General features: G+C 44.4%; 1 protein-coding gene and 1 pseudogene across 2 annotated transcripts in view; one reads left to right on the forward strand and one right to left on the reverse strand.

The window, feature by feature from the left end:
- EZH1 (enhancer of zeste 1 polycomb repressive complex 2 subunit) overlaps window positions 1-23,626 on the forward strand; it is a 31,379-nt gene that overhangs the window by 4,833 nt on the left and 2,920 nt on the right. Inside the window, exons 2-19 of one of the 2 annotated variants that reach the window (XM_024742842.1) lie at window positions 6,254-6,344; window positions 6,942-7,062; window positions 7,187-7,315; window positions 8,177-8,296; window positions 9,700-9,820; window positions 11,805-11,981; window positions 13,074-13,176; window positions 13,637-13,800; window positions 14,185-14,276; window positions 16,504-16,684; window positions 16,933-17,129; window positions 18,900-18,991; window positions 19,917-19,957; window positions 20,438-20,563; window positions 21,577-21,755; window positions 22,231-22,326; window positions 22,737-22,818; window positions 23,280-23,360. In XM_024742842.1, coding sequence (XP_024598610.1) covers window positions 6,946-7,062; window positions 7,187-7,315; window positions 8,177-8,296; window positions 9,700-9,820; window positions 11,805-11,981; window positions 13,074-13,176; window positions 13,637-13,800; window positions 14,185-14,276; window positions 16,504-16,684; window positions 16,933-17,129; window positions 18,900-18,991; window positions 19,917-19,957; window positions 20,438-20,563; window positions 21,577-21,755; window positions 22,231-22,326; window positions 22,737-22,818; window positions 23,280-23,360 — 2,098 coding nt within the window. In that variant the 5' untranslated portion in view covers window positions 6,254-6,344; window positions 6,942-6,945. Of the gene's footprint in view, window positions 1-6,253; window positions 6,345-6,941; window positions 7,063-7,186; window positions 7,316-7,395; window positions 7,925-8,176; window positions 8,297-9,699; window positions 9,821-11,804; window positions 11,982-13,073; window positions 13,177-13,636; window positions 13,801-14,184; window positions 14,277-16,503; window positions 16,685-16,932; window positions 17,130-18,899; window positions 18,992-19,916; window positions 19,958-20,437; window positions 20,564-21,576; window positions 21,756-22,230; window positions 22,327-22,736; window positions 22,819-23,279; window positions 23,361-23,626 lie in introns of those variants that run through there. The other variant, XM_024742851.1, reaches the window with a different exon arrangement.
- On the reverse strand, window positions 3,589-4,463 carry LOC112398363 (eukaryotic translation initiation factor 1 pseudogene; annotated as a pseudogene).

Genomic DNA, 23,626 nt, shown 5'->3' on the forward strand with positions numbered 1-23,626 from the left:
GACAAAAAAAAAAAAAAAAAAAAGAATTCAGTATCACAACTTCTTGTTAGTAAGGTTCTTTGTGTGTGTATAGTGCCCAGAAACTCAGTGAGTTTTCATAAAAGTACATAGTCCTATAACCTTCACCACAAGCAAGGTATAGAACATTTTCAACATCTCAAAAATCTCCTTTATGCTTCTTTCCATTTAATCCCTTTCTAGAAACATTCTAGTAGAATGTCATGTAAGCGGAATCATGAAGTATGCCGTTTTTTGTGTCTGAATTCTTTCGCTTAGCGTAACGCTTTTGCGGTATATTTTGCATACACAGGAACTGTTTGTTCCTTTTTACTGCTCAGTAGTATTCCATTGTACGTATATACTGCACTTTGTATACATTCACCAATCCATAGATATTTGGGTTATTTCCACTTTTTGGCTGTTACGAATAAAGATGCTCTGAACGTTTGTGTACAGGTCTTTATGTACATATGTTTTCATTTCCCTTGGATAAATAATGAGAAATTGTGTGCCAGGTTTTACGGTAAGTATATATTTAACTTTATTAAAAAAAAAAAAAAACTGGCGGGACTTCCCTGGTGGTCCAGTGGTTAAGAATCCGCCTTCCAATGCAGGGGATGTGGGTTCGATCCCTGGTCGGGGAACTAAGATCCCACATGCCACAGGGCAACTAAGCCCACATGCTGCAACTACTGAGCCCATGCGCCAATACTAGAGAGGCCATGCACCACAACTGGAGAGAACCTGGAGAGAAGCCCGCGTGCTGCAACAAAAGATCCCACGTGCTGCAACTAAGACCCAGTGCAGTCAAAAAAATTAAAAAGAATGATAATAATAAAAAAAAAACCTGGCAAACTTTTCCAAAGAGGCTGTACCAGGGAATTCCCCAGTACTGCCAAGTTCAGTCGTTAAGACTCTGCACTTTCATTACTGAGGATGTGGGTTTGATCCCTGGTTTGGGAACTAAGATCCCACAAGCCACGCAGTACAGCCAAAAAAATCATAATAATAAAAATAAAGTAAAAAAAATAATGTTGCAAAGTGGCTGTACCACTTTGCATTCCCACCAGCAATGTGTGAGGATTCCAGTTGTTCCACATCCTTACCAGCAATTAGTATTATAACTCTTTTTAATATTAGCCATTCTTGTGGTTGTATAATAGTTATGTCAATGTGGTTTTAAGTTGCATTTCCTTAATGACTAATGATGTTGAGCATCTTTTTGTGTGCTTAGCTGCCATTTCTGTATCTTTTTTGGTGAAGTATCTGTTCAAATTTTTATTTATTATTTTTTAAATTTATGGCTGTGTTGGGTCTTCGTTGCTATGCGCAGGCTTTCTCTAGTTGCCGCGAGTGGGGGCTACTCTTTGTTGCAGCTCACGGGCTTCTCATTGCGGTGACTTCTCTTGTTGCGAAGCACCGGCTCTAGGCGCGTGGGCTTCGGTAGTTGTGGCTCGTGGGCTTTAGAGCACAGGCTCAGTAGTTGTGGCACACGGGCTTAGTTGCTCCGCGGCATGTGGGATATTCCCAGATCAGGGCTCAAACCTGTGTCCCCTGCATTGGCATGCAGATTCTTAACCACTGTGCAACCAGGGAAGCCCTCTGTTCAAATTTTTTGCCCACTTTTTATTGGGTTCTTTATTTTATTGAGTTGCAGGAGTTATTTAGATGAAGACTTATTTTTAAACTTCTTGACCATAATAGCATATTTTGGAGTTTATTCTCAATGTATAGGTGAATGTAATGAAAAGTTCTTAGCTTAGTACTTAACTGGAATATAAATAGTGTTTTGTGTATATAAGTAACTAAATAACAGATCTAGTAAAATTTAAAGTATTTTTTGTGTGCCACTTCCTTTGCCTAAGATGAATGGACCCATTTCTCCAAATCTGTTCTAGTGAATGCTGAGTTTTTTGTTTGTTTGCTTTTTTTTTATATGTAATCTTGGAAGTGATAGCTGTTGTTAATGTCCAGATGCTGTGAAAACCCATCCTATGGCTGTGTTTCAGGTGTTTATTTTAATCAAACTTATCTGTTCCAAACAGTATGTTTCATCTTCCTCATTCACTTTGTGGGGATTGGCCAAGTGCCAAATAAACTTTTTGAGACACCGAAAACACATTAAAAAGCCAAGCAAAATAAATATTGACCTATGGTCACATGAGATTCAAATATCACTTAAATTGTAAAAGGAGGAAGCATGGCTTATTATACATTATGATTGGTTAAAACGCAGTGACATTTTCATGTACATGTGTGTACTGCTCTGGCCAAATAAAGCACTTGAGTAAAATTAGAAATAGTGGGGCTTCCCTGGTGGCGCAGTGGTTAAGAATCCACCTGCTAATGCAGGGACACGGGTTCAAGTCCTGGTCCGGGAAGATCCCACATGCCACAGAGCAACTAAGCCCGTGTGCCACAACTACTGAGCCTGTGCTCTGGAGCCCACAAGGCACAACTACTGAGCCCATGTGCCACAACTACTGAAGCCCGTGTGCCTAGAGCCTGTGCTCCGCACCAAGAAGCCACCGCAATGAGAAGCCCGCACACCGCAACGAAGAGTAGCCCCCGCTTGACGCAACTAAAGAAAGCCCGCGCGCAGCAACGAAGACCCAATGCAGCCAAATAAATAAATAAATAGAAATAGTGCCATTAATTATTAGACTATTGTGGTGTGCTCACAGTCATCTCTTTTGGAAGACTGTAGGAGATCACATTTCAGCCATAACTCCTTTTATAATAAAAATAGTGATGTTTTCCTGTGGCCATCTCCTCTAAGAAATCTACACACACACACACACACACACACACACACACACACACACACACACACACACACACACACACACCCCCCTGCAGCTGTGGATTCTTTTCCATTACTTGGCCTCCATTTTTACCCTTTTTTCTTTCTTTCTTTCTTCTTTTCTTCTTCTTTTTTTGTTTCTGAAAAGTTTTATTTAAATAAGGGTTTAAATACAATACATAACATTAAAACTGAAGGAAAAAAACCAGTTACTTCACGTGGCATTGGGCAGCTGTTGCTAGTAAGTTGCGAGCTCTACAGCTACATGACTGATACATCGGTTTGAAATTTGTTCCCTTGTCAAAAGTTTAAAAAAAAAAAAGTTTAACTCTGATAGAAGGTTGGCCTCACATTCTATTTTGGACATCGATCAGCTAGGATATGTCTGGTCAAAAAGACGTTGGTGGCAAGCCAGATGTCCTGTCACCTCGATAGAAGGAAGGTGGCTGCTCTAAGCTCTGCCCACCTGGTCACGTTGGAGATACCACGGGATCTTTCCCCTGATGATCAAAGACTCCCTCTAGCAGTACAGCTGCCGTCGCTGCCTCACCCCATCCTCCACTCTCAGCTTCACCGAGGGCTGTTCAGGTGGCGACATTCTCTTAGGGCAGGGAACTCTGTAGAGGGATTGCTGAGGAGCTTCTGGCCAGACATAGCCGCCTGTGATCTTAGGGCTCTGGACTTGGCTGAAACATCGCCGTTATTGCTTTGTTTCAGGCCGGACACTGCCAGGTGCCTACTGCATGACCTCTGTTTAAATGAGGGACTTCAAGACTAGACAGCACGGCTCTTTTCAGTTTATTGCGTGAAGGAGTTACACTAGTCCAAGTTAAAAGCAGACCCCAAATGGTTACATTACACAAACTGTGAGGTTTTTAAACTTGTGACAAGGGACAGGAGGAAAATTCTACTCATTGCAAGGAAATCCTCACTTAAGCTTCAGTGAGCCAGGAGCACTTAGAACCCATGAACCTTCAGCTGATTGTCCTTAGCCAGTCCAATCTCTACGAGGAACTGGCATATGTTCTTGCGCTGGTCACCCTGTAGCTGAATTACTTCTCTATATTCTGGACGCTCAATTACAGTTCCATCGCAGGCAAATTTCTTCTGAAACGCCGTCACTAGTTTCTTTTTATCGTAATCATCAGCTATCCCTTGGACAGTAGTAAGGGTCTTCCTGCCATTTCTCTGTTGAATTCTTAGATGGCTATGATCCTCAGCGGCAGCAGGAAGCAGATCATCCCCCGTACTGGCCTCAGCAAAGGGGTCGAAAGAGTGGAGGTTCTGGATAGTAGACATACCATATGATTCCTTTTCCTTGGTGGAAACGACCTGCACCTGCGTAAGACAGAAGACGGCGGGTTGGGGGGACGGAGCGTCAGGAAGCGAGGGGGCTTGAGGGGAGGCTGCTGAGTCCTCGGCTGTGGCTCAATGACTGGAACCCTTTCCTTCCTTCCTTCCTTCCTTTTTTTCTCTCTCTTTCTCTCTCTCCCCCCCCTCCCTCTCTCTCTCTTTCCTTTTCTTTTTTTTGGCTGTGCTGCATGGCTTGCACGATCTTAGTTCCCCGACCAGGGATTGAACCCCAGGCCCTTGGCAGTGAAAATGCAGTCCTAACCACTGACTACCAGGGGATTCCTGGTCTCCAGTTTTAAATGGATGGAGCAACCTACCTTAAGCTTACTGTTTCCAAAAGGGAAATGAGTGGGAGTTCCCTGGTGGTCCAGCGGTTAAGACTCCACGCACCCAATGCAGGGGACCTGGGTTCGATCTCTGGTTAGGGAACTAGATCCTGGGTTAGGGAACTAGATCCCGCATGCTGCAACTAGGGCCCAACGCAGCCAAACAAACAAACAAATAAATAAATAAAATTTTTTTTTTTTTTTTTTTTAAGAAGCCCACGCGCCTACAGCCCGTGCTCCGCAGCAAGAGAAGCCACTGCAATGAGAAGCCCACGCACCGCAACAAAGAGTAGCCCCCACTCACCGCAGCTAAAGAAAGCTTGCGCTCAGCAATGAAGACCCAACGCAGCCAAAAATAAAGAAATTTATGAAAAAATTTTAAAAAATGAAAAAAAGGGGAAAATGAGTTCCAAAAGGAATGGGAGAGGGATTGCAGTACAAAACCAATTGTTTGGGTCATGTGGGTCTCGATAAGGGTAACCTAAGGTTTCTTAGGGAGGCATTTTGTCCTAGATTTGAATCATTTTTTCATTTCCTAAAGCAGATTATTATTAAGCTTGTTCAGGGCAGAAATTATATGAGCAACTACTTAATATTACATGTGAGCAGGGTGTATGTTCTTAAATGGTCTTTTCATTCTAAAAAAGAGTCCCTCTTTTGGTCCCCATTCCATAGAGGCATGAGAAGTACTTAAAAGATGTAGGAAGAAGAGAGATGCTGTAATTTATAGGAAAGAAATTCAGGTCTGCTTAATTTTTGTTATAACCCAGCACTGTAGTACCTTAGCTTCTGGGATTCAAATTCTTAGGTTATGGTATTGTCGTTGTTAAATTCCCTTCCCCCAGAGAGATAATATTTAACTCACAGAGAATTCTGTTTTTAAGAGCTTGAATCACTTGATTGCTTTAACAGTAAACACAGTGAGTCTGTCTGCTTCTTTGCTATTCTGTCCTTACTTCATTTATCCTTGAAGTTTAACATAGCATTACACCAATCCGTCTGGTTCTTTAAATGAAACATTCAGATATAGTCCTCTTGAAGTCCAGTAGCATGAGATATTATTATGATCTGGTGGTGGCATATGTGTGACAGTGGGTTAAATTTTGCTGTTTTCTTGTCTGTGCTGTCATTTCTTATGGGTGAAAACAGGTAATTTAAAAATGCTTCTAGGGGACTTCCCTGGCGGTCCAGTGGTTAAACCTCTGCACTTCCGCTGCAAGGGACACAAGTTCGATCCTTGGTCAGGGAACTAAGATCCCACATGATGCAGCCAAATAAATAAATAAAATGCTTCTAAACTTTAGTTTCTGTTTCAAATTTTGGCTCTTCATAGCTCCTTGTAATGTTTTTAGAAATATAGAATGTTAGGTGAAATAAATAGGCTTAGTTCTCCAGGAAACCTAAGTAGTTGATGTAGAATAAAAACATAGCCTTGCAGATTTTATTGAATCTTTACATGCACTTAATATTTGTTCTTTCTCTGAAATATTAATTTTTGGGCCTGCTGGCTGAGCCTAGAAATTGGTGCAGAAAAGCACACTTGGTAATTGTGAGAATATATTTGTATGTATGACCGGAAGGATAGAATTCAATAAAATAAAGCCCACTTCTCAAATGGCATCAAGTATTATTAGGACCTGACTTATATGCAGATATAGTGGTAGCAGAGACCTCAAAGTCTTCATAGTTCTTAGGGAGCATCCTACTGAGGGAATCAGGGTCTAAACATGCTCCACTGACTCGAAACCGCTGTCTATTCTCTTTTGAAAAGCTGAACATTTGTTTGGCCTTTGTGTCTTGCCATTCCTCTGAAGAACAGAAGACACCTGTAAAACTATACCCTTTGCCCTGCATTCTACGAGGTAGGTAGAGTGTGGTACAACAAGTATTTCTTTAAAACTGTGAACCTTAATTCAAACAGTGCCCCCCCAAAAAAGTGATTTGCAATGTTACATATTTCCATGTGTCTTGATTTGGAGATAAGATTATGCTGTTGTCATATCCGACCTTTATTGCTAGGCATGTGGTAGATTTAGTCAGTTTGGCGGGTGTAGTTTTATCCTGTGGGTGGATCTTTCCACGAAGCTCTTTGATATTAACTTAGTTCTTGTTAAACATTTCTCTTGATAAGGTAGTGGGTAGACTTCCAAATTTCCAAGTAATCCAAGTTCCTAAATATCTGTGAAAGAACTTCTTGAGAGCTAAATTAAAAACAAGGTACCACAGGAGGACAGAGGCTAAGCTTGTGGGTAATCAGACCAGAAATTGCTGGTATGAAATCTTTTCTTAATTGGAAGTTTCTGTTGAACTCATAGATTTGGATTCTCTAAGCTTATGTTTTTATGACTGAACGTAACGGGAATGAAAGCATAATTGACCATGTTTATTTGAATTTGTGGAATGCTTCATTTCCAGGCAGTTGAATGCTATTTGTCATCTCTGTCTCTCTTTGATTACAGCAAAATGGATATACCAAACCCCCCAACTTCCAAATGTATCACTTACTGGAAGAGGAAAGTTAAATCTGAATACATGCGACTTCGGCAACTTAAACGGCTTCAGGCGAATATGGGTGCAAAGGTAAAAATACTTCTTAACTGAAAGGTTATGTATTTTAACATATTGATCCAATATGGAGGGGTTGGATTTCTTTTTTCTTAGTCTTCTCTTGAAATCCTAACAGTTTTTTCTTCGGCTCTGCTAGGCTCTGTATGTAGCAAATTTTGCAAAAGTTCAAGAAAAAACCCAGATCCTCAATGAAGAATGGAAGAAGCTTCGTGTCCAACCTGTTCAGTTGATGAAGCCTGTGAGTGGGCATCCTTTTCTCAAAAAGGTACTTCCAGTGTCTAAGCTCAGCCTTCCTCTCGTCCTTGAACTTAAGGGTTTTTTTCTGTATTTGTGATATTAGAAAATAAGGATAATGGATACAGCTACTGTAGTCATCTTTGAATAACTGGGATGGTAATTGTTCTCCTCAGTTAATGAGTATAATCATGAGTTTTTCATAGAAAAATAAGACATTTACTGTCTTCCATCCTGGGCTCTGTATACAAGCTTCAAAGCAGCCTTTTTTGTGTCTTGTTTGGCACCTCCACTACTTTGAAATTGGGAAAGGAATGCCATGGATAACGGATAGGAGTGTATTGATCAAAGGGACATCCCTTTCTGTAAACTAAAAAATCATCCTAGTTTCTTACAGAGATAATATTTTTAAAACATAAAAAGCAGATAGTTTATTGAGAGCAACTTTCTTTCCCAAAGCAGAATGTGTCTGTAATCTCTCTACTACTTTGCTTCCGCCTGTCCCCGTCAAGCTATGCAGCTAAGTTGATGTCCACTGTCTTAAAGTGTAGGTCTTCAGGAAAACTTCCTTATCCCCAGGACTCCCAGAGGCCCTTTGCTGTTGGGTTCAGCCCAAGGAGACCAACAGTTTTAGACTGAGGTAAACATCAGTTGAGTGTGGGAGGCACTGTGCTGGACGCTGTAGAGGATGCACAGGTGAATAAGAGACCGTTCCTGCTTTCCACAGGTTTACACTTGAGTTGTTCCTTTTAGGAGCTGATTGTTACAAAACCCTCAGCCTATTAATTTGTAAGAAGTAGAAGGCTACTGGGATCATTTTGGAAGGAAACTCCAATTCTCTCTTGGGCTGTGTGCTTGCCCTTCCCTTTCCATGTCATTTCTTATATTTCAGTGTACCATAGAGAGCATTTTCCCGGGATTTGCAAGCCAGCATATGTTAATGAGGTCTCTGAACACAGTTGCGTTGGTTCCCATCATGTATTCCTGGTCCCCTCTCCAGCAGAACTTTATGGTACGTATTGAAAGTACCGTGGTGATTGTTTAAACTTAATGATTTTTTTTTTTTTTAATGTTGATATGCTGGCACTCCTCTCAGGGTAAATGTTGTCAGAATATACTTAACAAAGCTTGGACCTGCAGAGCAGAATGTTTTTGTAATTTATTGACTCTGAAAAACACATATGGCAAGTTGTTCTAACTTGTTAGATTTTGGGCTCTCTGAAGTGTACCTCAGAATTGATGCTGGTTCTTTTTTGAATGAAAGAGACTGGGCAAGAGTCCAATTTTCCTTTGCTACCTTGGCCCAATTTTATAACATTATGTGCAGTTAAATGCAGTCTAAATCAGACACTTCTTTCAGCAGGTTGACAACTCCCTGCTGATGGAGCAATCCTTTCTTAATCCCCTAAAGGCAAGATGCTATGAAAGCAACTAAGATAACAGAGGTGCACATGGATCTACAGTCCTTTCATCTGCGCCTTTATGCTGACTCCTACTAGGATTATTTGTGGTTCTGATAATCAGTCCTCTCTAAATATGATGGCAATCGCTTATCATGCCTGGTGACAGATAGCAGTTCTGCTGACTGGAATAGGGTATAGGTTTACAGAAGGAAATCATCTCTTAGAAGAAAACTTCAGAGTAATTTTACTTGATAGTTGGAGAACTAAGAATGACCGTTCTCTGCTGAACCAAAAAATAAAATAAGATAAAATAAAATAAAATGGAATAAAATAAAAATGATCCATTAGTATTGTTTATTGCCAGAAAATATACATAGCTTGTACTGCAATTGACTTTAGATTCCCACTGAGTGTGAGTAATTTGAATTGTAATCATAATTTTTTATTATGTTTATCCGAGGTTAGTCTTAGTCTATATAATAGAATATACAAATACTTTATGGTTGTCAGTTTCTGTTATAAACATTCCAGTTACACTGCAGATTATACTCTTGGAAGCCTTCCTTTCATCTGTCTCTCCACTTATGAGAAGAATTAGAATTGAAGACCTTCTAGGCTGTTGTTTATGTGATATTTGTACCTATTTCACAATGATGTTTAGTGGATAAAATGACGTAATAGATGGAATCACTGTGAAAAAGAAATGTGCTGTCACATTCTAGATGTTGGTGAAAATATCATTGTTAATATCCAGCTTAACATTTGGTAGTTAATATTCTCCAATAGTAAAACTGACTTCTTTTTTTCTTCCAAGAGTAGCATTACCCCCTTCCATTTGAGGTTTTGTTGGCAAAACAAAATGGCCAGTCTTTAAAATGTAGTTAACTTTGTAACCAAAGGCATTTTCAGGGGCTTCAAAGCAGCAAAAAAGGCTTGGCAAAGGTTCCTTTAAACAGGAAAGAGGAGCTTCACAGTGGATTCATGGGATGAATCACATCTGGTTTGATTTCAGGTAGAAGATGAGACAGTTTTGTGCAATATTCCCTACATGGGAGATGAGGTGAAAGAAGAAGATGAGACTTTCATTGAGGAGCTGATCAATAACTACGATGGCAAAGTGCACGGTGAAGAAGGTAGTGACACTGGGCTCCTGGACTTTGTTAGGATGGTGCCTCTTATTTGCTGCATCATTGTCTTGCTTTTATCTACTGCCTCATGGTGTATACACTGAAGAATATTTCAATGTCACCACATGGCTGGGAGTAAACATTTTATATTACCAACACCCCTGTTAAATTTTAAAAGGAGTTGGGGGAATTCCCTGATGGTCCAGTGGTTAGGACTCCGAGCTCTCACTGCCAGGGGCCCAGGTTCAATCCCTGGTTGGGGAACTAAGATCCCACAAGCCACGTGGCATGGCCAGAAAAAGGAGTTGGGACATAAAAGTAATCAGTGGCTAGAGAGAAAGTTTAGCGAACAAATAAGTTTGATCTTAGGAGTTTTCCATAAATCCATCCAAGGCTATTTTGTTCTTTGTTTCCCTTTCTGTGAGACTGGCAATGAGTATAACCTCTCTTCTTAGATCCAGATACCCCCTGGATCTCCCAGAAGTTGGTTATAATATTCTGACTTTCCTAAAAGTGTTACCAAACCAAACTTGGATCTGCTTGTCCGCGTGTAGTAAAGCCAATCTTCTGACACCAGGTTGGGATGAAGGAAAGTACAGCATTTATTGTAGGGTGCCAAGCAAGGAGAAAAGACAGGCCATGCCCAAAGGACTGGAACTCCCTGATGGCTTTCACAGAAGGGGTTTTAAAGGCAGTGTGAGAAAGGGGGCTGCAGGTGCATGATCAACTTGTGCCCAGTTCTTGGATTGGTTGGCATCAGGGTGAAATTTCAAGCATCATCAACTTTCTGGTTTCAACCAGTCTAGGGTCTGCATACTTGTGGTCAGCAGTTTTCCTCTGGTGGGGGTCTGCTTCTTGTAAGACAACTTAAGAACATGTGTCAGGCCTGTATCTATGTCTTTTGGGGAACTGGGACTACGGTGATTCTCCTACGTCGTAGGTTTATAGTCTAAACTGTTACCAGTTTCCTGGCCCAACAGCTATTCTTTGTTTCTGCATCTTCACATTTCCTAATCGTTACCTCTTGAGCCAGTCTTTTGGTGACTCAGGGAAGACCTGGGAGACTAAAGCAAAAGCCTTTTACTTCAAAGGACAGGGACACAGTGGCTTGTATACGATTTCAAAAGCAAGTCATTTGTATTTAGTTGTAGTTCTAGAAAAGGCGTTAGTGTGTAAGAAGGGGAGATAGGGAGAGACTCTCCATGGACTTGCAAACCAATAGCCTCGCCTGATCTTTTGACAATTGTGGGTGCTGCTGTGATGCTGTTGAAATGCATTATTTATACACAGTGCCCCCTAGTGTTCAGAGGCTTTATCCTAAGTTGTAGTATAACCCCATGTATTGATAGTATGATTTGTTTTTTTTTGTTTTTTTTGTTTTTTTTGTTTTTTTTTTGCGGTACGCGGGCCTCTCACTGCTGTGGCCTCTCCCGCTGCGGAGCACAGGCTCTGGACGCGCAGGCTCAGCGGCCATGGCTCACGGGCCCAGCCGCTCTGCAGCACGTGGGATCTTCCCGGACCGGGGCACGAACCCGTGTCCCCTGCATCGGCAGGCGGACTCTCAACCACTGCGCCACCAGGGAAGCCCCATGATTTGTTTTTTAAAGTGTGCTGTCTTTTGATTCAAAGGAGTCACTACTGACCCATCAGCAGCAAAACCAAGTACATTTTCATTTTATCATCTTCCTCTGTCCCATCTGTATTGTTGGAACACTTTTGTGATATTTTGGACCATAAATACAGGTTGATATTACTGAGGAAGTGAAGACCCCAGTAAAAAGAAAGCCCATAACTGGATTTCCCACTCTAGCCAGCTGAACTGTTGCAGTTGTATGAGCCAATCCAATTATTGTAATTCCCTGGTTGTCCACATAAAAATGTACATATATTATCTATCTGGGTCTCAGGAGTGAACACAGGAAAATCTTCCGAGGAGGACTAATGGACTATAAAATGACCGCTGCTCATCCATCTAAATCTTATATTTCAGAGATGATTCCCGGGTCTGTCCTGATTAGTGACGCTGTTTTCTTGGAGTTGGTAGATGCTCTGAATCAATACTCAGATGAGGAGGAAGAAGGGCACAACGACACCTCAGATGGAAAGCAAGATGACAGCAAAGAGGATCTGCCAGTAACAAGAAAGAGAAAACGACATGCTATTGAAGGTGAATAGCACGACTTCCTAATTCCACCGTGAAAGTGACAGTGAGAGGGAGGAAGGCGAAAACGGAAGTTTATTGCTTATTAAAGGCTGTTGGTGCTTCTCATTGGTCCACTTAAAAGGAAAATGTGTTCACTGACTAATGGTTTAAGATAGCTGTGATCTAGCTGAAGAGGAAAGTAAGAGAACTTAGACAGTAATCATTGTGCATTTCTAATTATAAAAATAGTGTCTTTGGAAAAGTATAAAGAAGAAAATAAAATTACCCTGTTATGCTGCTGCCTAGAAATAACCAGTATTAATACTTCCTTCTAGACTTAAAAAATGTATATATATAAATATACATATGTACACCTAAAATGGGTACAATATTATATATCAATTATACCTCAATTTTTAAAAAGTACATATGTAAATTAACATACATATGTGGTATATGAAATTGGCATCACGCCACATATGTGTGTATACCCATACATAATTTTATACCCTTATTTATTTAATCTTATACATCATGAGCATTTTCCCGTGTTAGTCAATATTTAATTATTTAATTAATTTCACATTTAATTATACTTTATGTTATCTAATTATACTATATGTCTAGACACATAGTGTCTCTCTCTTGTTATAGCGAAGTTTAAGTATCCATCTTGTTCTTCAGCATCAATATTATGGTGGGGTCCTTCTGCACTCGGGTCTCTCCATAAAAACTTCTGTTTTCACCTCCAGATTCTGTCTGGGACTGTGGATTTTTTTTTTTTGGCCACACCACACAGCTTGTGGGATATTACTTCCCTGACCAGGCCCTCGGCAGTGAAAGCTGAGAGTCCTAACCACTAGAGCACCAGGGAATTCCCCTGGACTGTGGATTTTGTTGTTCACATGTAGATGAATCTGATTTCCTTATTTACTGGCGGCCTATTAGATAGGTCCAGGTAGCACTGACCTTCTTTATGTATTCCTAAACCGTCCATGGTTAGGTTAACAGAGCAGCTCTAATCAAAATGCCGTGACAAAAGGAGAGACGATCGAATAGCTTTGTTTGCATATTCTGATTATGGCACTCAGGAACTTTTTGTCATTTCTAATTCAGGCAACAAAAAGAGTTCCAAGAAACAGTTCCCAAATGACATGATCTTCAGTGCGATTGCCTCAATGTTCCCTGAAAATGGTGTCCCAGATGACATGAAGGAGAGGTAGGGAAAGCTGCCCCCTGCAGGCCACGCAGAGCACCGGGGGGCGGGGGGAAACTTTCATACAAGCTTGTTTTTGGTTAATAAAAAGCCCCATTTCTGGTAAGCGCATTATGATTTGCCTACACTTCTGATTACCTCTGAATGCCCATTCCCATATTAAGGGACATCGTTGGCTGGCTTTTAAGTAAGTCTGGGCAGAGAAGTTTAAAGATTTTGCCACTTTTCTGGAGAATTACTCCAGCACCATATTTATCAAATCTTTGCCTCCCTTTACTTTCAGACACACGCCGAGCCCAGCATAATTACAGCGGTGAACCCACTTGGTTATACATCAAGACCTATAAAAAAACGCCCATTCTCCCTTGGCAGACCATTCGCGATGACTGTCACTACTCAGTGTGCATTTTCTCAGTGCAAACATTCCCTTGGAAGGAACTCTCACCTCTCTTTTCTTAACTAGGTATCGAGAGCTCACAGAGATGTCAGACCCCAATGCACTGCCCCCTCAGTGCACACCGAACATCGATGGCCCCAATGCTAAGTCCGTGCAGCGGGAGCAGTCCCTGCACTCCTTCCACACGCTCTTCTGCCGGCGCTGCTTTAAATACGACTGCTTCCTTCACCGTGAGTGGGGCGGCCCCGAAACGCTCTCCCGTTTTCCATCCCCAGCCACCACTTCCTTCTCTTTATTTCAGTTTATCCGATAGAGTTCCCGGCTTCTGATCTGATGAGGGTTTTACAAAGGGCCCATTCTGTTTTCTCTTGCTCAGTTATAGTGCGGTGTGCTTTGCACGGTCAGGACAGAATAAGCAGCAACACAGTTGTCCCCGAGTACCCCCTAGCTTTGGAAGAAGTGTGTTGATGTCAGAAATGATTTGGTTCTGTGCACCTTGATGATAGCTGTTTATATTTAAATTCTCTTGCAGTAGCTCCCTAATTCAATTTTGTCCCTCCCCCTCCTGTCAAGTGGATGAACCACTGGCAACAGGACGGTTTTGTGTTTTCCAGCTTTTCACGCCACCCCTAATGTATATAAACGCAAGAACAAAGAAATCAAGATTGAGCCAGAACCATGTGGCACAGACTGCTTCCTTTTGCTGGTACGTTTTTAAGCTGTTCTGCCATTGTTAAACTTTGTTGAAAACTGAGCAGGAAATGGTCCTTGGGCTTTCTACCCCAGGAAACACAAACCAAGTGAGCTGGTACATAGCACCCTGGGGGTCACACAGTACAGATGAAACATGGCTTCTGCTCTTAAGGAGCTCCCAGTTACTGCAGTAGTAGGACTGTGAAGTTAGTCTTGTGGAGCGAGGTTTGAAGAACATTGGAGGCCTTCTCGCTCTAAATATCAGCCACTCAGATTTCAGAGTCTGAAACTGTGTTGTTTGAACTGGAGCTGTATGTGTGTGTGAGACACCATTTTCTTTGCTGTCTCCCTTTAAATGCATATAAATGTAGGAGGAATAACACGTGAAGGTGCTGATGTCTTATGTGAGTTAATCAACCAGATGGACCCTTCCCCGATGGACAGACCTCATGCAGCGGCATAAAGTCTCCTGCATTCATGTGGGGAGGCGGTACACTGAGAGCTCGAAGGGAATAGGTTCAGTTGGACTTGCCAAAGACACAGTTCTGCTTTCTACACAACAGGGTGAGCTTAGGTAAAGAATAAAATACCTTGATAAAATTTCTGCTACCAATTAAAATGAGGTTATACAGCCAAGTGCCTCTGGGACCATCTTTAGTGGGATAATAGAAGGAAGATGGTAGAGAGTTTCACTGGATAAAAATCTGGAAAATGTGCCATATGGTAATGCAAAAGAGTAAATAGACTCTGTCTGATTTATTTTTTCCCTAATATGTATTAACGCTTTCCTACGTGTCAAGCAGTAGGCTGGCCCTTAACATATATTATCTTATTTTCATGCTTATAACAACACCTTGAGGTGGAGAAACTATAGGTTATAAAAGTTACATATTTTGCCTAAAGATTGTTACTGTGTCAGTGGTGTGGCAGTGAGGAAATTCAAGCTGTGGTCTAACTCCACAGTCCATGCTTTTTTGTTTTTAACACCATGTTATGTCAACATACCAGCATTTATATAACTCGGAAGGACACTGCCCTCTCCACAGTAGTTTTCCTGGAATCTTGTGTATGTCACATCATAGCATAGGCCCTTAATATCAGATTCAATTAAATTCAAAACTTCTCTCTTGGAATTTCTTTTAGGGCCTTCTGAATATCCTTAGTCATGGTAAACCTTTATCCTTTACTTGTAGATTTAGTTTTCAGAAACAGCTAGAAATCTTTGGAAACCAAGTCTGGTGAGAAGATAGATGATCAAGCTGAATGATGTTACTTGGTCTTTTTTAAAAAAAAAAAACCCACAATAAACGTAGCTATAAAGTAACAAAACAGTATTCTTCCAAGTTTAAAATACTGACTTGGAGGGAAGTTCCAAAATTAAGTAGTAATATTATACAAATTCAGGGATTATACATTTTCTTATTGAAACAGAGACAGTGTGATTAAATGTAAAGAAGAGTGAGGCCTGGAGACCAAGAGCCCTGATTCTTGTACCTACTCTGGAATATTAACTCCATGCTCTCAGCAGGTCCCTTCCCCTCTCTGAACCTCATTTTCTTTCTTTCTTTTCTTTTTTTGGCTGCTTTGGGTCTTTGTTGCTGCACGCAGGCTTTTCTCTAATTGCGGCGAGCGGGCGCTACTCTTCTTCGCTGCAGTGCCCGAGCTTCTCATTGCGGTGGCTTCCCTTGTTGCAGAGCATGGGCTCGGCACGGGCTTCAGTAGTTGCGGCATGTGGGCCCTAAAGAGCACGGGCTTCAGTATTTGCGGCACGTGGGCTCAATAGTTGTGGCGCATGGGCTTAGTTGCTCCGCGGCATGTGAGATCTTCCCGGACCAGGGATCGAACCCGTATCCCCTGCATTGGCAGGCAGATTCTCAGCCACTGCACCACCAGGGAAGTCCCTGAACCTCATTTTCTCATCTACAGGAGAATGTGTTCTCAAATTCCAGACAGCTAGCGTGCAAATGAACGTAAGATACAACTCACCGGACAGTTGAAGATGCATAGATGCATCGATTATATCTTTATAAAGATTATTTTATAGGGCAGCTCTTTTGTGAAGAGGTGTAAGTTTGTAAGCTTTAGAATGTTAAGAAACTATCATGTGGTCATACTTATGTGGTACAGAGAAAAGAAAGAAAAAGAAAAAGCCCAGATATTGAAGATAGTTTGTGGTGACGGGAGCAACGTGGTGGCTCTGGGCCTGGTTCTGTTTCCTAACTGTGACACGGCCATTGCAGGAAGGAGCAAAGGAGTATGCCATGCTCCACAACCCTCGCTCCAAGTGCTCCGGGCGTCGCCGGCGAAGGCACCATGTGGTCAGTGCTTCCTGTTCCAACACTTCAGCCTCTGCTGTGGCTGAGACCAAAGAAGGGGACAGTGACAGGGACACTGGCAATGACTGGGCCTCCAGTTCTTCAGGTACAGTGAACAGAAAATGATCTCTTCTTTCCACACGAGGTAAACCCAGGATCATTGCCTAACATCTAACATCACTACCTTTTAAAATTGTTCATTCTTTCCACATGTTCACCTGTAAGCACTAAGGACGGGGAACATTTTTGTTCCTAACGATTCTGCCTTTAGAATGAAATACTGAGTCTGTGGCACACCACTGATGACAACTGCACTCCACCTTCTTCTGTTTCTCTTATTTCTTCCTTTCTTAGAGGCTAACTCTCGCTGTCAGACCCCCACGAAACAGAAGGCTAGTCCGGCCCCACCTCAGCTCTGTGTAGTGGAAGCACCCTCGGAGCCTGTGGAGTGGACCGGGGCTGAAGAATCGCTTTTTCGAGTCTTTCATGGAACCTACTTCAACAACTTCTGTTCAATAGCCAGGCTTCTGGGGACTAAGACGTGCAAACAGGTACTGTCTGAAAGGAACAAGAACAAGCTGCTACTCTGGTGGCCCTTTTGCCTTTTTTTTTTTTTTTTTTGGCTGCCTTGGGTCTTCGTTGCTGCGTGCGGGCTTTCTCTAGTTGTGGTACGCGGGCTTCTCATCGCGGTAGCTTCTCTTGTTGTGGAGCATGGGCTCTAGGCATGCGGGCTTCAGTAGTTGTGGCGTGTGGGCTCAGTGGTTTGTGGCTCATGGGCTCTAGAGCGCAGGCTCAGTAGTTGTGGCGCACGGTCTTAGTTGCTCTGCGGCATGTGGAATCTTCCTGGACCAGGGATCGAACCTGTGTCCCCTGCATTGGCAAGTGGATTCTTAACCACTGCGACACCAGGGAAGTCCCCTTTTTGCCATTTTGTAAGACTGCCTGTCTGGACAAGAGCTGTCTAAGGCTCAGTCCTTCATGAGCCTGTGCTTCTGGGCCATGAGGTGGGTTCCCCAAACATGGGGCCTCCTGCGAATGCCAGGCCTAGCAAGGTTTGGGGATCTGCTCTCCTTGCTGAATTCTTATTTCTGTCTCTAGCCACTCTCTACCTCTTCTGGATGTTTCTACCCTCTTCAGCTTTTGTTTTTTTTTTTTTTTGGTTCCTGCCTTTCTTTCTAAATGTGGACCCATTTCCTAGAAGGGACTCCTGGGTCTTTCTGGGGATCTTCTTATCTTGCATTTCCACTGCTGCTCCTGCTTCTGTAGCGGCAGCTGCCACTGCCCCCACCCCACCCCACCTGTCAGTCTTCTGAGTTGCTTTATTCTTCAAATGCTGAATCATCAGATTTTCTAAATATGACCCCTAAGAGCTGGGCCTGGAACTTGTCCATCTCACTCAGATCATCTGAAGAATCACAATCCGATAGCAGCTACTGATACTCTGGGGGCAGGAAAAGCCTGCGGTGAGGAGACAGACTGAAGCACAGGGACAGGGAGTCAGGTGTTAGGGCCAAACTGTCCAAAGAGAGAGGAACGCCAGAGCCTGAGCCCTGCTCGCGTAGCTCCCTACCTTCTGAAAGTGTCTCTGTGACGTGTTCCTCATGCTCCCTCTACTTAGAACAAATAGAGCCGTGAGCTGAAGTGCCGTTTGCTTTCATTTTGGAGCTCACATCTCTTTCCCCAAGGCACAGGTTTTCTTGACCTAAAAATCTGCAGAAATGTGTGCAGAACCATTTTTGTGTGTATTTTCCTGAGAAGAAGATTCATAGTTTTCACAGAATCTCAAGAGGGCCTGTAACCGAAAAGGAGAAGAAAAAGCTGAAAACGAACGCTCTAAGGGAAGCAGCACATTGAACGGGAACCAGCCTTCCTGAAATGCTGTGCTGCTGAAATAGTCAAGGCTCTGACATCTTTACGCCAACAGAGGGAGCTAGTGCTTAGCCGGGTGGTACCTCTGGTCACGTCAGACTCAGGCACACAAGGTACACGGTGCTGCCCTTCCTAAGAAGAGGCAGATACTGTTGGTAAGAATCGGCCCACTCAGGGCTTGGTAGGCGGAGCAGTAGATGAAAGCTGCTGACCAGGAAAGCTGTACCTGTACTCAGTATTTCTCCTTCTCGAATCAGGATAAACACTTAAGAGTTAACTTCAGAGCCAGTAACCCGATGTCCCAGGGCCACTCTATCTCTCCCTACTGAAGATGCTCAGTCATCGGCCTGTGAGCTCTCCAGAACTCTCCCAAGCCCAGCACCTGGCTGGGTCACTTATCTGACCAATCAGCTCAAGGAGAAGTGACAGGTCCTGTTGGATTTCTCTTCCAGGTCTTCCAGTTCGCAGTCAAAGAATCACTTATCCTGAAGCTGCCAACAGATGAGCTCATGAACCCCTCACAGAAGAAGAAGAGAAAGCACAGGCAAGGGTCGGACAGAGGGCTTTCTATGGCCGGGCTGTCCCTGTGCTCTGACCTCCCCTAGGACTTCCCTGCTGCCTCCCTCTTCAGCCACTGCCCATCAGTTCAGCATCACCCAGCGGGGGGCCAGCCTTCTCAGTGCTCCCTGTGGGTCTGTGCCTTGGACCAGCCCTCCCCTTTTCCCTTGATGCTGTGGACCATGAAATAACTGGTTTTCCGTCTAAGCTCCCGGCCAGTAGGACGTGAGCTAGCCTCGTGGCTCCACCCTGAGGCCATTTATTCTCACTGGGCTGTTAGTTACCACTGTGCCCACTTCTCAGCTCTGACCAGAGTTCTGTTTTGTCTTTGGTTTTTTTTGTTTTTGGCATTTATGTTGTTTTTCTAAGTGGCATGACAACACTGCCTCCTAGCTAGTCTTTGCTTAGGGTTGGAAGTTTTTTTTTGTCTTTTGGTTTTTTGTGTGTGTGTCCGACACTCTGCCTGGCTTTATTCCCCAAGGAACTGACACCAGTTCTAGATGTAGAAGGAAATCCCTGTGGCTTCTCCCTTTCAACCTCCCCGTCCTGAAATGCCCCCACATCTCCACCTCCCCAAAGAGAGGGAGGGCAGGGGAGAGGAGACGGGGAGAAACGATAGCATTTTCATAGACGTAGAGGGTTGGGTTTTGTTTTGCATCTGGTTTTTGTTCTTTTACGTATGTTTGTTTCTTGAGAGGGGTGTTGTTCATGTCTAAATCTTGAGGCATAGGCCAGCTGCAGGTAGGATGGACTCCAGCTTCCGTGGACCAACGTCCAGGCCTCCTGTGAAGGGATTTGGGGAGGATCCCCAGTCATCAGACCGCAGTCCCTCAGAGCAGGTCATGTTATCACTTACCCGAATCTGCAGAGTTCCCCAGGGCCATGACCCTGAGCCGTACCATCTCTTGCAGGCTGTGGGCTGCTCACTGCAGGAAAATTCAGCTGAAGAAAGGTAAGTTCCACCAGGGTGATCCGCTCAGGTTGCAGCCTGTGGCCGCCCCTCCCGCTGCCCCACCCATGGCTGCACTTGTTGACCCGGCACGGCCTCCACACACATTGCAGGTCCCCCTGCAGCAGCTGAGAACAGCTCAGCCCCTCACTGCAGCCGAGAAGACCTCTTAGGAGGTAGAGTCACAGGCCTGTGGTCTCTGACTTTCATCATGGGCCATTTGCCAGGTTTTAGGCTTCGTTTCGTGTTTAAAATAGCTGCCCTGTGATTGGACCATTTCCACACTCTCCCCACATAGCAAATCACCCCACTGTAGCTTATGAACCATCACCTGTGATTGCTTCTCACTTCGGGTGCTAAATGTGTGTCCAAGGTTATGATCAGAACAAGCCTCCTTTGAATGGGGGCACCTGGACCCTTGGGAGGGAGGGCAGCTTGGGAGTATGGCCACAGCAGTGTCCTGTCTGTTCTTTTCTCTCCTAGATAACTCCTCCACCCAAGTGTACAACTACCAGCCCTGTGACCACCCAGACCGGCCCTGTGACAGCACCTGCCCCTGCATCATGACTCAGAATTTCTGTGAGAAGTTCTGCCAGTGCAACCCTGACTGTAAGAGTTCTCCATTTGCTGCAGTAGTCGGCCTCAGCACCCTAGGTTTCCCTCCGCTCCGGCCCCCACCCCCCAGGCCCTTTGCTGCTTACGGGCCTTCTCATATCCTCCTTGCTGTGTTTGAAGCGTTCTCCAGGGAAAACAAGATACTTAAGATCTGGAAAAACCATTTTTTAAAAACGCTGATGTGTATGATTTTAAAAGCAACGATTACACAGAAATCAGCTGCTTTTCCAGCTTCACCTTTCAGGGCAGCATTAAGAAACAGGGGAATCTTTTTCCTTAAAGTGCAAAAACACAGCCTCCCTATCCAGGATATTGTTTTACAACGTATACAGGTTACAAATCTGTGTGTGTCTGTTTTAGTCTCATATCTGGAGTTTTAGCATCAGGTCAGTCTGGATGTCAGCAGAGCGTGGAACAGGGGCTCAGAGTGCTTCTCTCTCACGTCTTATCCCCGCGTGCCCTCCTCCACTCAAGGCTGAGCAGTAGGAAGGCAGCCCCCAGAGCTTGCACACCTTGGTGCCCAGGCAGTTGTGCTGGAAGCACCTCCTAACCCAGAGCAGATATCCATCTTAACCACAGTGGAGGTGATGGGTGTTCATGCTGGGAGGAGTGGAGGAGGATGATAGAACGGATGCATTCTGAAAATGATTCTTGTTTTGGTAGTGAGGATTTACCAGTGAAAAGCACTGATTTCTTCTTCTCTGGGGCACTCTCCACCTCCCTTGCAAATTCTACTAACAAAGCAGGGGAGAGCATTGTTAGGGAATCTCTAGGAAACACATCTCCAGAGTCAAAGCTGCTTTTCTGACTTTCAGGCATGGATGTTGGTAGGCGCTCCATTTTCTCTGAAAAGCACTTGAGTATGTGATTATTGGGAAGGCAGCTTCTCTCCTCTGTTGCCACATACCCTTGAACCCATAACATGGACTTCCCTGCCGTCCCTTGAGTCAAACCCGAGCCCAGCACCAGGCTGCTTCTCTCTCCACCCTTGCCTGCACCCTGCACAGGTCAGAATCGCTTTCCCGGCTGTCGCTGCAAGACCCAGTGCAACACCAAGCAGTGCCCGTGCTACCTGGCGGTGCGAGAGTGCGACCCCGACCTGTGTCTCACCTGTGGGGCCTCGGAGCACTGGGACTGCAAGGTGGTCTCCTGTAAGAACTGCAGCATCCAGCGTGGCCTCAAGAAGGTGAGGGCTTTTCCCGGGACTCGGGGCCAGATGGAGTGGGAAGGACCGAAGGTCCGAGTGGCCCCTTTCTACTGGTTCCTTAGGCAGTTTGTACACCAGTGTCGGTAAATCCTAACAGACACACGCTTTCTGAGTTAATCAAGTGTTTGGTCCCCTTGAGGGATTAGAAAAATGATCCCCTGACCTGGCCAGGCTGAGAGGAGCAGAGAGGAGGGCCATGTCGTTGACATTGTCTGTCTTTACTGGACACCCACAGTGGGTTCCATGGGCTCAGGCCCAGGAGGTCCCCAGGGCTAGAGGAAGGGGTGTCATATCTCCTTTCACCACCTCCCACCAGAACACAATGGCTTAGAGCCTTTTCTGTTTTCAGATCCTCTTACAGTTACTAGCTCTTTCCACCCTGCTCCCCGCAGCACACATCCCCCACTGGCTTGCACACGCCCTGTAGTCTGAGGTTTGACTCCCTCTTCCCCAGCACCTGCTGCTGGCCCCCTCAGATGTGGCCGGATGGGGTACCTTCATTAAGGAGTCTGTGCAGAAGAACGAATTCATCTCTGAATACTGTGGTGAGGTGAGTGCTGTCGGTTTGGCCCACATTCTTATCTGGGGAGATACTGATGAGAAACCCTGATTTTCTGTGGGCCAGACTTCTGTGAATTAATCTCTAAATAACTCAGCTGAGTTCTCATGTGGCCTCTCGGGGGATGCCATAGAACGGTTTGCAGTCCTGAAACAAACCACTCTTTCTTGGGCTTTTTGGCAAGTCAGGCTACTCAAGGGGTGCGGGCAGGAGACTCTGGTCAGCCTTAGTGCTGGGCAGTCTGGGTGGGTGGGGATTGGGAGGAAGGAAGGTGAGCTGTCCGTCCGACGATTCTCATCGTGGTCCTCGATAAGCCCCCTCCCGGCCCTTTCTAGAGGCGGGGTGCGGAGCCCTGAACAGACAGCCACGTCCCCCTGTTTGTTCCTTGTCTGTCTCTGCAGCTCATCTCGCAGGATGAGGCTGACCGACGAGGGAAGGTCTATGACAAGTACATGTCCAGCTTCCTCTTCAACCTCAACAACGGTAGGGAGGCTCTCTTGCATCCCCAGGTGGTCTCGGGCAGGTCTTGCTACCACCTTTCCCTGGTCGTAGTACAGGTTCAGGTCAGCTCTGAGTCTTCCAGGAGATGCTCAGAGCACAGCGGTGAAACTGAACTCAGAGACTCCATGAGCCGTAGTTCACTTGCTTCGGGAGAACCTCCATTTCCGGGTTGTGTTTGTATTCAGAGCACCGAGCACTTACACCTCAGAAATCTCCCTCCCCAGTAGATGGGCGGGGAGGTATGTGCTTCCAGCAAGAAGAGGGGCACCCACGGGGAGCGCTTCCACACGAGGCTGGTTTCTAGCTCCTGTGGGTGTGCTGGCTTCAGAGGCCCCCCTGCATTGTATTGTCTCTGTTACAGTTTAGTTGATTTCAGACTCAGGCTCAGGAAGCTGTAGAGTTGCCTGGTGAGCTCATGGTCTTCCTTGGTTTACTTTATACAGATTTTGTAGTGGACGCTACCCGGAAAGGAAACAAAATTCGATTTGCAAACCATTCAGTGAACCCCAACTGTTACGCCAAAGGTGAGTTCCCAGTAACCTGGGAGGTGGGGTGGGAGACGGATGCTTCATTTACTATGATTTCTATCCATTATTCAGTTTTTTTCATAGCTGAGTTATTTCTTTGTCCAAAGATAATCACGGTTCACGTCTGGTATCATTTTGAGCCTCTCTCGCTCCGTTTTTCAATCTGCTTTTTTCACTGGATACATTATAAACATTTTCCCCAAGACATGAGTCTTTTAAAGATAATTCTTTCCCCCTGTCACTAGCCAGAATAACAGATCTAA

Source organism: Neophocaena asiaeorientalis, unplaced genomic scaffold (genome assembly GCF_003031525.2).
Source record: "Neophocaena asiaeorientalis asiaeorientalis breed wild unplaced genomic scaffold, Neophocaena_asiaeorientalis_V1.1 scaffold1, whole genome shotgun sequence".
Taxonomy (NCBI): domain Eukaryota; kingdom Metazoa; phylum Chordata; class Mammalia; order Artiodactyla; family Phocoenidae; genus Neophocaena; species Neophocaena asiaeorientalis.